Here is a 12,416-nt window from a genome sequence, read left to right as displayed (position 1 = left end):
TCCTCCTCCATCCAGCCACCTCTCCTACACTCCTCAGGGCTATTTAACTACTTAGCAGGAATGAGCTACAGCTGCACATCATCCGTGTCAATCAACCCTCTGCCTTCATTCCTCTACACACTGTACTTCTGACAGTGTGGGCTGGTAGAACTGATTTTCTATGGTAGGCATTGTACCATACGCAGTTAGCATGTGTTGCTGCAGTGCTCTAATGCTGTGCATGGATCGGATATAGTACTATGATAAACATACAGAATGATGTGACAGAGTTCCTGGGCTTTCAAGGACTAAATAAATTCATCTCTGAGAGGTTGGGGGTTTTTTTAAATGCTTGTGCCGTGTCCTAAACACAATATTTGGCAGCAATAGCTCCTTGCATGAGTTAATTCCTCAGTGATGCTTACTGGACTCTGCTTGATCAATACATACGTGAGCCCAACCAACACTCTCTCCTAAGTGACACACCTGAAACACTTGGAAGTTGTAGTACATGAGTCTTTAGCTCTCACTAAGGATCTTCCCCAATGAAGCAGCCCCTCAGACCACAGGGGAATGAGAGCAGCCAGTCTTAGAGAAGCTGAGCATACACTGAGCAGAAGTGTTTCCAGTGTGCTCATTTCATTTACATCTCATTTGTCATGGAAATGAGGTGTGAAAGTAGTTTCTAGAGCTACTTAGTGCAGGCTGCACATCGATTTAAAACCTATTCTGTTTTTTCAAGTCACTTAACTCTGTAGAACTATTGTTTCAAAACAATTATTTAGCTGCGTTGCTCAGACTTTGAATTCCCTGGTGTATTAATGCAGCTTGGTGTAAACCACTACATATTTTAGACTGCTGAAGGGGAAGCTTTTAAAATGAAGGAAGACAGTAAAGAACCAGCTTACCTGATTTATAGGACAATCGAGTTTCTACTCCTGATTGTATTAATACATAAAGAAAAGCCAAACTGCATCAGCTATATTCTCTTCTGTTAACATGCCTGTATCGGTCTAGCTACTCACATGAAAAGAGACTTAAACACGAACATAAGAAGGCAACAGCAAAAAAAAAAAAAAATTAATTAACACACAGAGAAGACCTATCGCTATTAGCAGGGCTCCTTATCAGGCTCAAGAGATTGCCAGTGGGAGCCGCAGCAAAATGTTATACGCATGCAGCATCTAAACACCATCACTGTTTTTATGAAGGGGAACAGAATGTAGCCCCCTTCAAGTGCCAAATGGGCATCTCATATGATTGCCTGAAACACAAGCTTTCCCTCTCAAGATACTCCATGATGCAGAAACTCACTCAAAAATATGGGCCCTGCACTGTGAAAAAAGTGAACATACCCACACCCCAACAGATACATTAAAAAAATTTCTATAGGAAGTTGATTTATTGTGCTACTAGGAGATTAGTTAAGAGTGTTTGCTTGTATACAGATGGCCACAATCCACTCTGGCTTCTCCTTGAGCAGAGCTCAGGATGCTCAGTGACTGAAACATTAAAGGAGGGGTGGGGAGAAGTGATGTCTCTATGCCCTGGTTTTGCCATAGATTTTCTGTAACTTTGGGCAAATCACTTAACCTTGGTGTTCTCCATGTCAATAAGGAATCCATCTGGCTCAGAGCACTCCATACTATTAATTATAGTCCTCCATGGATAATAGCAAGCTACAGCTGTGGAAGACAGCAGGGATCTCTGAGCAAGCAGAAAGGCATGAATCTGAATGTCAGTACCCTTAGCATCATAGCTGGTGGCTGTTTTGTCCTAGCTTATTTTGGCGGATTGTGCTACCAGATGAACTTGCTGTTAGTTATTCATGTTCCCCAGAGGCAGCTAATGCAGAAATCTGGGTTTACCATAGCAACTCACTGGTAAAGCAATTCTGACAGCCTCCTCCCAGCACGGCTTGTGCCTGCTCTTTCTGAAGGAGAAAGACTGGCCGTGCAGTGACACTTTTGCAAGACAATCTTTCCTGCATGCACACATCTGATCTGCACAGACTGCCTGCTGAGATTTGGCCACTTTTACCCTGACCTCCACATCGCTGAGGGTAACTCTGTGAATACAATGTAGCGATGTGTAAAAAACACCCAAAAGAGGGGGCTAGACCACCGTTGAAACTGCTGGGAGGCTGCTTGTGCTTTGATACACCACCAAGGCTGCTTCCCTCACCTGAGCGCTCATCCAGAGCTAGTCTGGGCCCTGCGCTGCAGCTGTCCTTACTGTTGCACTTTGTCCTTGAGCTTGCACAGGAGTAGTCCAGGCCATGATGAGAGGTACTGAAAAAAAGCAAAAACCATCTGATGTGCAAATATTGCTATCCAAAATTTTGGGCACACTTTATTCACACCAACTTACTTTTTTTAAAGTGTGTTTAAAACGTATTTAGCCAAATGCAGATCTTCCCAACAGCTCCAAAATCAGAAATATAACAGGCTTTCAGGTTAGAAATATGCATGTGGATTTATTTGCAAATAGTTTCAAATCTTGGAAGGGTGACTTGGTGCAAATACATCTGTAGCAAAACATGTTGTTGATGTTTTACCTTCTCCCCCTAACATTGCACAACGTAAAACTTTTGAGACTAGATGGTGCCCTAAGCCTTAATTCAGCATTCCATCAAAGGTCAAGTCTCCATATTGCTGCCAGTCTCTTTTAGGATAAACGTTCAGACAGTACAAGGGAAGAGGCATTCAGAGTAGGAAAAAAGATGAAACCACTAAAATGCAAATTTTATTCACAGCTGGCATGTTTATAAATATATATATTACATTCTTACAATCTACAGTACATTCTAAATATAGAGGGATTCAATCTAAGTGTTTGTGGGAGGGCGGATGTGTATTAAACTCAGCAACCTAGATGCAATGACAGAAAGAGACTTACTAATAAAAGAAGGGCGAGGACTCACTCTGGAAAATACAGGAAAACTTCAAATACAGGCTGGATTTTAGTTACTGCTTTGGCACTTTGCCACTGGTCGTTGGAGATTGCTTTTGGACCTCACAAAAAATGTCATGGTTTTAGGGCTGGAGGGCACAACGGATTCAAAGGATAATCTCTGAAATCCTACCGTATGTACATCCTTATCAGGGGAAAACAAAAGATAATCATCACCTCTGGGAGAAAAAAAAAAAGTTATCCACCGCATTTAGCTGTTCAGGTTTCAATGCTGAATGTGCAGCATTCCTGTGACCTTCAAATGCCCTCTAAACGTGTTGAGTAGGGGTCTAGAGAAGCACAAGCAGAAGGACCTGAAAAACTTGACTTCTCCCAGGGAAGGGGACAGACGAAGAGGCAGGTGCTGTTGGTGTCTGAGTTCAGCACAAGTTACACTTACCCAAGAGAGTGGCCAAGTTTGGTAATTGACAGCATGTAAAGCAAGTAACAGCGTGGTACCAACCGTATCTGCGCTTGGCAACAGCACACCGTAGAGAAGCGAGTGCGCATGGAAGGGAAGGAGGAAACCACATGCTTCCGAGGTTGACTGATGCTCGTAAGTGCCCTCAGGTTACCAAATGGGTATTGCTCCAGGGAAATGGCTGGGAATACAAATCTGAAACAGGACAATCAAAGTGGACTTTTAAAAATAGCTTGCTCTCTCAAACTTTCCAGAACAGACCTTCCTTTATATGAGTGATATTCTAAGTCTAGATTACACCTTCTCCTATTTTACAAATTATGAAATACTGAAAATTGGCTGGCAAAATTTATTACCTTGGCATCTACTTAAAAAGAGAGTTTCAGTCTTAACTGTGTGTATTTATCTATTCTCAGTGCTTGGGAGGCAAACATGCTGGTTAGTCAACAGCCCTGTTACTCCTTGTCCCCCCCCCTCCAGAATCTTTGGAAACTCGTGACTTTTCAGCTCTGGGAGCTCTTTGCTAACACTGTTGGGTTTTGTCAGCTTTAAATTAATGTTCTTGGAGGCATATTCTCTGCCTATGGATTGAGTGATAAGCTCTCTTCATGGATCTATTTATTCTGACACCATTTTTGCTTTTAACTAAACCTTGCAATATTGAACAGTACAGCTGTGCGAACTTTGTAATATCCACACTGCACTGGAGTTTGTTATATTTATTGATCTCCTGGGAAAGCTCACAGAATGCAACCATATTATTTTGCTAAGTTGGGTTTTTTTTCCATGTTATCATGCATCAAAAAGCTACACACATCTCTCACTTCCAACTCTGAGCACAGAGAAGACTTGACTTTTAAGAGCTGTCCAGGATCTCTGCTCTCCCAGCTGCTTTTGGATGGCTTCTTGGGGCTCCATTGAGTTAGTATTCACTAGCTGATTCTTGTTTTCAATACAGTGTTTTGCCCCACTACCCGAAATTAAAGGCAGAAGGTGAGTGAAAAACAAACAAACGAACGAACCAACCAAAAAGGTCTTTTGTGTCTCATTACACATTTTCATGTAATCTCTCCATATAGTTTTTACGCTCTTTGCACTCCCCCAGGTCCATATCCTGGCAGGACCCATTTAATGTCATCCTCACTCCTCATCAAGATCGAGTTGACAGTTGGACACCCATCATCAGAGGAGATGGTGGTAAAGGTGGTGAATTTAACCCGTTTCCTCTTAGAGGTAGGAAAAGTAGTTGGTTCACTTTTCTGTTCTTTCCCTTCAGTAAACGTGGACTCAGTAGACCTAAAAGACTGTCCATTAATATTTTGGGGGGCATTTGTGTTGAGGAGATATTTGCTCTCTTCGTAGTCCACTCCTCTGTCAATGGCTGTGATACGTTCATCCTGTTGGGTTGAGAAATTCACGTGATTCTCCAGAGGTTCTGTCCTGTTGCTTAGCCCAACCCAGTCACAAGAGTGGCTCATGCCTTCTTGCTCTTCAAAGGGAGCTTGTTTGTTTCTGTACTTCAAAGCAAAAGCGACACAATTGATAAGGAAGACCAGAATTGCCAGGCAAAAGACTCCCAGAAGAGCATACATTCCTACCTCCAGATCGCTCAGTCCCCTAGGCGCCTGGACTAGGTCATTCTCTTCAAAATCTCCATTGTTTCTTGGCAGATCCACCTGTGCAGGGAAACTAGTGAAGTCTATTGGGATGTTCTGCAGGTGACTGTCATCATCCAGGAGGCTTTCTCTGTCTTCTTTTTTGTTTAAAATAGACCTTTGAGTGGTGGTTCCTTTGCCTCGCTCAAGGCCCATTGAGGAGCTGTAGTACTGGCCATCTAGCCCAGGTCTTTCCTGCAAACTGTTTTTTTGATGCCAGTCACTGGCACGATTATCTAGGTGGACACCAGCACCCCTGTGTTTACTGTCACTGATGTTAGCATTAGCATCACCCTGTCCAAACTTGACTCTAATGCTACCACTTCCAACAGCTAGGATGCTCTTTCTTTTGGATTTCTGGCATGACTCACTGATCACCATCTCTACCTTCACCAGTGTCCCCTGGCCTTCTGTCTCAGCAGCAATCACAGGCCACTTGGGGTCATGGTGAATGGAAATTACCTTCTCATCCAGAGATGTAACTGACAAGGAGAAGTCTTTGGAGTCAAAAATATCCAGGGGCATGACGGATCCATCACTGAACTGGATCCAGCAGCTCATGGCTGCTTCCTGTAATACATAAAACAAATACACTCAGAAAGAACATTGAGGGAAATATATTCTGTCTTGGTCTACTCCATTCTCCTCACGAGATCCATATACCATTTATAACCAGAAAAGAAATAAAAGGGAGAGCAATAAAATTAGTATCTTGCCAAGATACAGAGAAATACTAGTTTAAAACACCCACTGATAGTAAGATTTGTTCCCCCAAAGGTCCTTAAAGGAGGTGTATCCCCTGGGCTCTGCAGAATCTACTTTCGGACCATAATAAATTGCATATCAGAAAGCATTACTAGTGACTAAGATCACTTATTGTTGTATACTTCAATGAAAAAAACCCAACAACATGATTTCTAAACTGACTATAATACAAAGGCTACTCTTGTTACAGACAACACATGTTAAAAAATACCCGCTATAGCAAGTTGGTCCATACATGGCTTCACACCTCCAGTCCTTGATTTTTGGCTCTCAATTTCAATATGCATTTTGTACAACCAGAGAAAACCAATCAGTTCCTTCTTTAGGAAACAGCCAGGGTAATTTTCATGCTTGTTAGCAATTAAAAGCAAGACAATAATAAACATTTAATCTCATGTCACAGCAATGCAGACTGTATACTTCAGAATGCATGGAAGCTTACTGAATGTAAATGGGTCACACCTGAGTACTAATTCTGTACTTGCATGTGTGTAATGATGCAACATTCCTGGGAATTTTGACTTTTGGTTTCTAACTTGAAATATTTTAAAGTATTCTTAGATTTTCAGTGCTTGCCCATTTCTGAAAGTCATGTCCTCTAAGGACTCTCAAATGGCTCTTGAAAATTGTGCTACCTGAAAAAATCTTGGCATTCACACATCAATCATTTACAGACAAAATTCAGATTGCTCTCCTGGAATCTAATTCCTGTTTCTGATGGTCTGACTTGCTCTGTTTCTGCTGGCATCTTTGCAGCATATTAGACACTGAAGAATCCACACCAGACAGACTCCTGGCTGGATGAGCAGATTCTTTGCTATCTAAAATAAGGTGAGCTCTTGCATGGTAAGAGTTGGGATCACTCGGCTCTGAGAGAAAGCCTGACAGACAGACAAACACCCAACCAACAGATTAATAACTGTACTTGCGGGAAGTGTGATTCTAAAAGTCTTGTTTCTTTAAATAAGTAGTTTTTCAAACAGATGATATTTACATTCTAATTCAACATATAAACAGAGAATAAATACATATGATTATCTTTTAAATTGTTTCTAGCACATAGTCATTCACCTGTTCAGATCACGGAGAATAAGCCTCCCATCTTTTTGGATTGTATCATGCATAATCTGCTGGCCTGATTCTGAAATCCTTACAGCCATAAAGCTCCCCATGCTTCAATGGGAGATTTGCTTCTGTCTCAGGACAGAGCCCTAAGACTTTGCTGACACAATCATAAATCCTGGCTTTGTATTTATTAATCTTTGGATGTTTCTTGAAGGCCGCATAGAATTTATGTCATCAGCTCTCACCCTCCCACCATGTTGCTTAAACCTGCATCATCATGAAATAATTTTGCAATGCTTTGCTTATAGAGATTGTCCTCAAAAATCACGTACTAAGCAATGGAAGGAATCAGATGCCTTTCACAATGGTATCAGTCCTTTAAGGCTGGAGCATGCACACCTTCCTCACTGGTTTAATGGTGATCCAATGTTGTTCTGACTGTACCCCCGCATTGAGAGGGGTACTCATCTAGACTCCATTTCTGGGAACTGAAATGCTGAAATGCCAGTGCTGGGCAGCATATGGGAACTAAATGCCAGCACCACCAGCTTTTGGGCTGATTTCAAGATAGTTTGTTTAACTCCCCATGTCAGCAATGGATTAGCTCACTGGCCTTATTTCTTGCTGCCCGGTATTGATTTCTGAACTCCAGGAAGACTATGGGAGCCTGATTTTGATCACTCCATAAAGACAGTGGTACCGCATTATTTCTCATCTTGCATCCCAGGGGTAAGACCCTATGATGAAGTAAAGCATCTCAACAGTTGGCCAGCTTGTAAAAGTGCACGTCCCGACCATTTACCTTTACAGCTCAGAACATGGTTAAGTGTGAAGAGCCCAGTGCATCCTTGTTGTAAGACCAAGACTGATGGATTTTGGTTGAAAAAAGAAGTTTAAATTTCAAATGTAGACAGAAACACAGAGACAAATATCAAGCACGGACTGATGAGGACAAGACAAAGTCCAAAAGCCCTTGGTAACTGTTGATTCCCCAATACAGGACTAAGAATAATGGGGGTGGGGGGGAAGATTTGGTTCATGAAATCATGAATCAGGAAATGAGTCACTGATGCTGATTCATATTCTAGTAATGAATCAGAATGAAAGGGATGTTCCCCAACCGCTTAAAATGCTCACAGAAAGTTAAATAAAGGAACAACTGTTTGGCATAACGCAAAACCCTTTCTCCTTTACAGATAGACTTAAAGGGTTGATTTGGATACCTGTGGTGGTAGGCTGAACTTGGCAACCTGGTTGGCAATATGTCCTGTGATCTAGTAGGTGCTGGATGGGACAGAAAGGGATGGGTTGTGGATGGGTGTGTGTAAGGGGACTGCTGCTGCTTAGTTACAATGCATCGTTGGGTTGCATGTGTTATTTACAGGATGCAGCCACGACAGATGGAGTATGTCTGTTTGTTGACGAGTAGTTTAGACACAGTGCCATGTTTATGAGCAATTTGGTTTTCTGTTAGGGCACCTGGTGGTGGCCTTCAGAAAAAAAGTGCCATAAAGAAAATGTATTATCAGCATATTACTAATAAAAATCCGCTTGATTCCATCAGCTAGTAGGGCCACATGTCATGAACCAGAGTGGTATCCTTCCACAACACAGTACATGTGGGCAATAATACCTGCTTCGGAGACCGGAGCAGCTCTTGTGCTACTGCTGTAGCAAAGATGGCCTTATTGCTTCCTGGACTAAGCTGCAGGGAAAGCGACAATCCAGTCACCAGCTGCACCCCCAGGTCAGTTATTGTCACCTTCTCATCCAGAACTGTCACTGTCTTCTCGGCCAAGATAGCATCTGAAAGGGGGGACAAGATCTGAAAAGAAAAACTGAAGTTAGCAACAGCCATTTTGCATAGTACAAAGCAAAACAGCTACACGAAGCCACCGTAATACAGATAAGTGATATTTATGTTGATGGGTGAAATTAATCTTAGCAGATTAAAAAAAGGCTAGTCATATTTTATAATTCTTCTGTAATAAGAGGGTGCTTCTAAAATCTTTTACCAGTGTAATTGTGATCAGGTATGCCATTCACCTCTGTGACAGGCTAACCACATCTGCTTCAGGTGTATTAACTATTTGTAAATATAATCTTTATGTGAAATGCAATTATTTTATTAATGATCATTTTTAGGTAGCATATATATATAATGCAGTCTGTAGATTTCTATAAAATCCATCGAATAAACAGCATTTATTTTTATCCTATAGAAAGAAAGGCTAATGTAGTACTATAATAACCACTCATGGTACTGTATACAAAGTAGATGGTGAAAACTTGTTTTGGTTAAAAGATTGCATGGAGGTCAGTGCACTGATACGCGCCATTCAAAAATGCTAATTAGCAAGCAAGTTGAATTTAATGATCCATATAGAGTACAGAGCATTTTTCAACCAGTTTATAAGAGGGATTCTTTAAATCTAACTTGCTCTCACCTTTTTTCTTTGGATTTTTATTTCCTCAGTTTTGTGGGCATTTGTTGGAGTACTGTAAGTCCCACAGCTTTGGAAAGTCATTCAGAAAATCTTTATAGATTTTACAGGAAGTCACAAATCTCAAATCCCATTTCTCCAGCCCTGACAACCTGTGTTATGCATAGGCATGGTGGCTATTTTATGGTCTGACAGTTTAGGGTGATGAGCAGGTTTAGAGAGCTTGATTTTTTTGTCCTGTTCCAGTGCTTGTTAGCATGTTTTCTACTTCACAGTATCACTGAATTAATATATATCTCTCTCTCTCTTCTATTTTTCTTTCCTTTTTTTTTTTTTTTTCTTCTTTTCCCCTTCTGGGACCCCATTTCCTAGGCCATCATTTCTCTGCACTGCAGGAAGAACTATATGTGAAAAGCTGCCAGTGAGATGATGCATAGGTTTAGGTGAGTGACTTCAGAGCGGGAACACTAAGGCACAGCCACATATACAGCAGGCATATTGGCTGAAACTAATGAAGCTAAATCTGCACCGCTGGAGAACGTTGCTTAGTTGTCGCTAATCAGTCAGTCTTCTAACATCATTTTGTAAGTGCCAATTATTATTATTGCTTTGTGCATCTTCTGAAATATACCCTAACATTTATATTTTCTAACATGCTCCTTGAGCTTGCAAGGCATGCAGGAGTTTGATCCCATGGGACTTAGATTCCAGCATCAGCTCCTCAAAGAAGCACGAGTTAACTTTTACTTTACCCTTCACTCTGTCAATGTAGGCTTTGAGAAGACCAAGCTGTTTCACCAGCTGCATGCCTTGTGATAGCCCATATACTAGCTCATCGTTCAAAAAAAGCCTTAGACAAAAACAATCAGAAAAAGCCTTCAAGATTACAGGTTGGACTAAATTTCCTAAAACTGCAATCTACATTACTTCAGGGCACAAGATAATAAGAAGAAACCATCTCTTCTGTGTCTTCCAGTCCTTGCTGCAATTCTGCTCCATTCAAAAATTGTAGCTCCAACTTCTGTTGCTAATGCAAGAAGCTGCTATACACCTCATCGAGTACCTCAGTACCCAAGGTGGTGGGTGGGTTAATGGAGGAAAAGGAGTAAGTAATTAATTTTCCCTACCTGAATTGTTGTCATTCTGAGCTCCTGCCCAATCAAAACCTGTCCGTCCTGCAGCTTAGCAATTCTTGGCTTCTCCACCTGCATGAAGTCACTCACCAGATCGGCAATGTCAATCTGCCAGTCAGAACCCAGTAAATAGCTCAGCTGGCCACCAGAGTCTGAGGCTTCGGCCACAAACTGTGTGAGGACTTGCACCATTGCATGTTGGTACTGAAGGGTACAGCCTCTTCCCTTACATTCATCCTCTTCCTCATCATCACTGTCCCTGGCTGGTCTGGTAGAACACCAAGAACAAAAAAAATAATTTAAACTGATGCTGGGAGAGCTTGCAACAGGAGAGCTATTGCTGATGTAAGTCTGCAGCATAGTTACTGGAACAAGGGGGCCTCTGCCCCCTTCTGTTGCTCTGCTGATGCTGCTCCATTCAGTGCATTTCTGAAATCAGTGGTGTTCCCCCAATTCTATCGTGTTTCCCTTGTCCATAACTGAGGCCCCCAGGCTGCTCAGATGTCCAAAACAGCTGCTGAAATCACCAACTGGCCTGCTAGCTTCTCTACCACATTGTCCACTCCAAATATCGCTCATTATTTTTCACATTAGTCCTTACTTTGAAGACCTTTCCTTGAAGGCCTTTTCTTTTCTTTGAAGACTTTTTTCTTTATGGACATTCTTTGTGTTGCCACAGAAATCTCCTTTGTATGCACATCTGCACACATGCATTGTCTCTTTCTGTATGGCATTTAGGTTGAAATCACATGTGCACCAAAATCCCCATCTCTTTGCTGTGATACTAACAGAATCACAGAATCATACCTGGTAATAAATGATGTCTTCAACAGCGGGTGGGAATAGCAAGTATCTACTTTATCAGTTTGTTCTTGTTCTTAGTGACACTGGCAACAGATACAAACAGTCTAGATATGCCTACATCTGTGCTCTGTCCTGTCATTCACATGCCACTGATGTATGGGCACAGACAGAATTTTTAAAGCTGTCATGCATCAGTGTCTTGGATCAGTGCCACTGTACACTACAGTGGTACGAAACAACTACGTACTAATTGTGACCACTGACAATAAATAAATGAACTGGCAGGACCTGTGAACCAGGCTGGAGAATGACCAGCCTTGCCAGGGCCAGTCATTGTTGATGTCTTCCTGCTGCCTCATCGCTGATCCCGCCTAACTCAACCAACTGGCTCTTTCCACCTCAGTCCTTAGCACTACAGAAGAGAATTTATTTCCAATGTAGGATCACGCAACCTGCAGTTTCCATTTCCCTCCTAATTCCAGTGCAGGAGTCTGTTGAATAAATGTCCAGTGACCTTCAAGTTTACACGCGAATTGCATTAAGGCCAAATGAGCATGTTCAGATTCGCTGGCTCTTACCGGTCTTTGGCAAGTGCACAGCCTGTAATGAGCATCCTCTAATGAAACCTACCTCTTATTAGAGATGATGGGGACTCACCACCCCTTGATCTGATTTAGTTCTGTGTCAGAGACCTCTATCTGCAGCAGGAGACGAGGAACCCAGACTGTCATTTCTAAAGGGGCACTCAGATGCTGGTAAGTAAAATTAACTACGACATTCACTTTGCCTTTCATTTCCTTCCCATTGACAAAGACATAGTCACATCTATCAGAAACCTGAAAAAAGGAGAAAGGAAAAAAAAATAATGAGCCTCTTCACAAATTATAAAGTATACCACATGCTGGGAAAGTGAGTGGGAGAAAGAGGCAGGATAAAGTTTTAAACTAGCTCTGAGTTCAGGGGACAGCTAGGAATAGCAAGATAGGTACCTAGTATGCCCTTAATAGCCTGTATAATTTGGCATAATTTTACCAGGCAGGCTTTTTGTGCTGTAAACATTTCCAATAGAATCTAAGATAAAAGAACAGCTTCTTTCTGTCCTTCATTCCCACTCCAGCACTAGGATTGTCCCAGTATAATGGCACTGACAGAGCATTCTTGTCTTCTTCCCAGAGCTCAGTCAGACTCTGCTATCCTT

The 12,416-nt window shown here is 41.8% G+C and overlaps 1 protein-coding gene across 1 annotated transcript; it reads right to left on the bottom strand.

The window, feature by feature from the left end:
* Positions 1-4,381: 4,381 nt before the first annotated feature.
* LOC308059160 (transmembrane protein 132D-like) lies at positions 4,382-10,682 on the bottom strand. Its single transcript, XM_080376102.1, is given in 4 exon segments — positions 4,382-4,472; positions 4,474-5,577; positions 8,471-8,662; positions 10,409-10,682. Coding segments are annotated over 4 exon segments (1,566 nt in total). The 5' UTR covers positions 10,607-10,682; the 3' UTR covers positions 4,382-4,400.
* Positions 10,683-12,416: the final 1,734 nt, after the last annotated feature.

The sequence above is a fragment of the Falco punctatus genome, assembly GCF_963210335.1.
Source record: "Falco punctatus genome assembly, chromosome: 1".
NCBI classification, from domain to species: domain Eukaryota; kingdom Metazoa; phylum Chordata; class Aves; order Falconiformes; family Falconidae; genus Falco; species Falco punctatus.
Note: the sequence above shows the minus strand (reverse complement) of the source record. Positions and strands in the feature narration are given on the sequence as shown.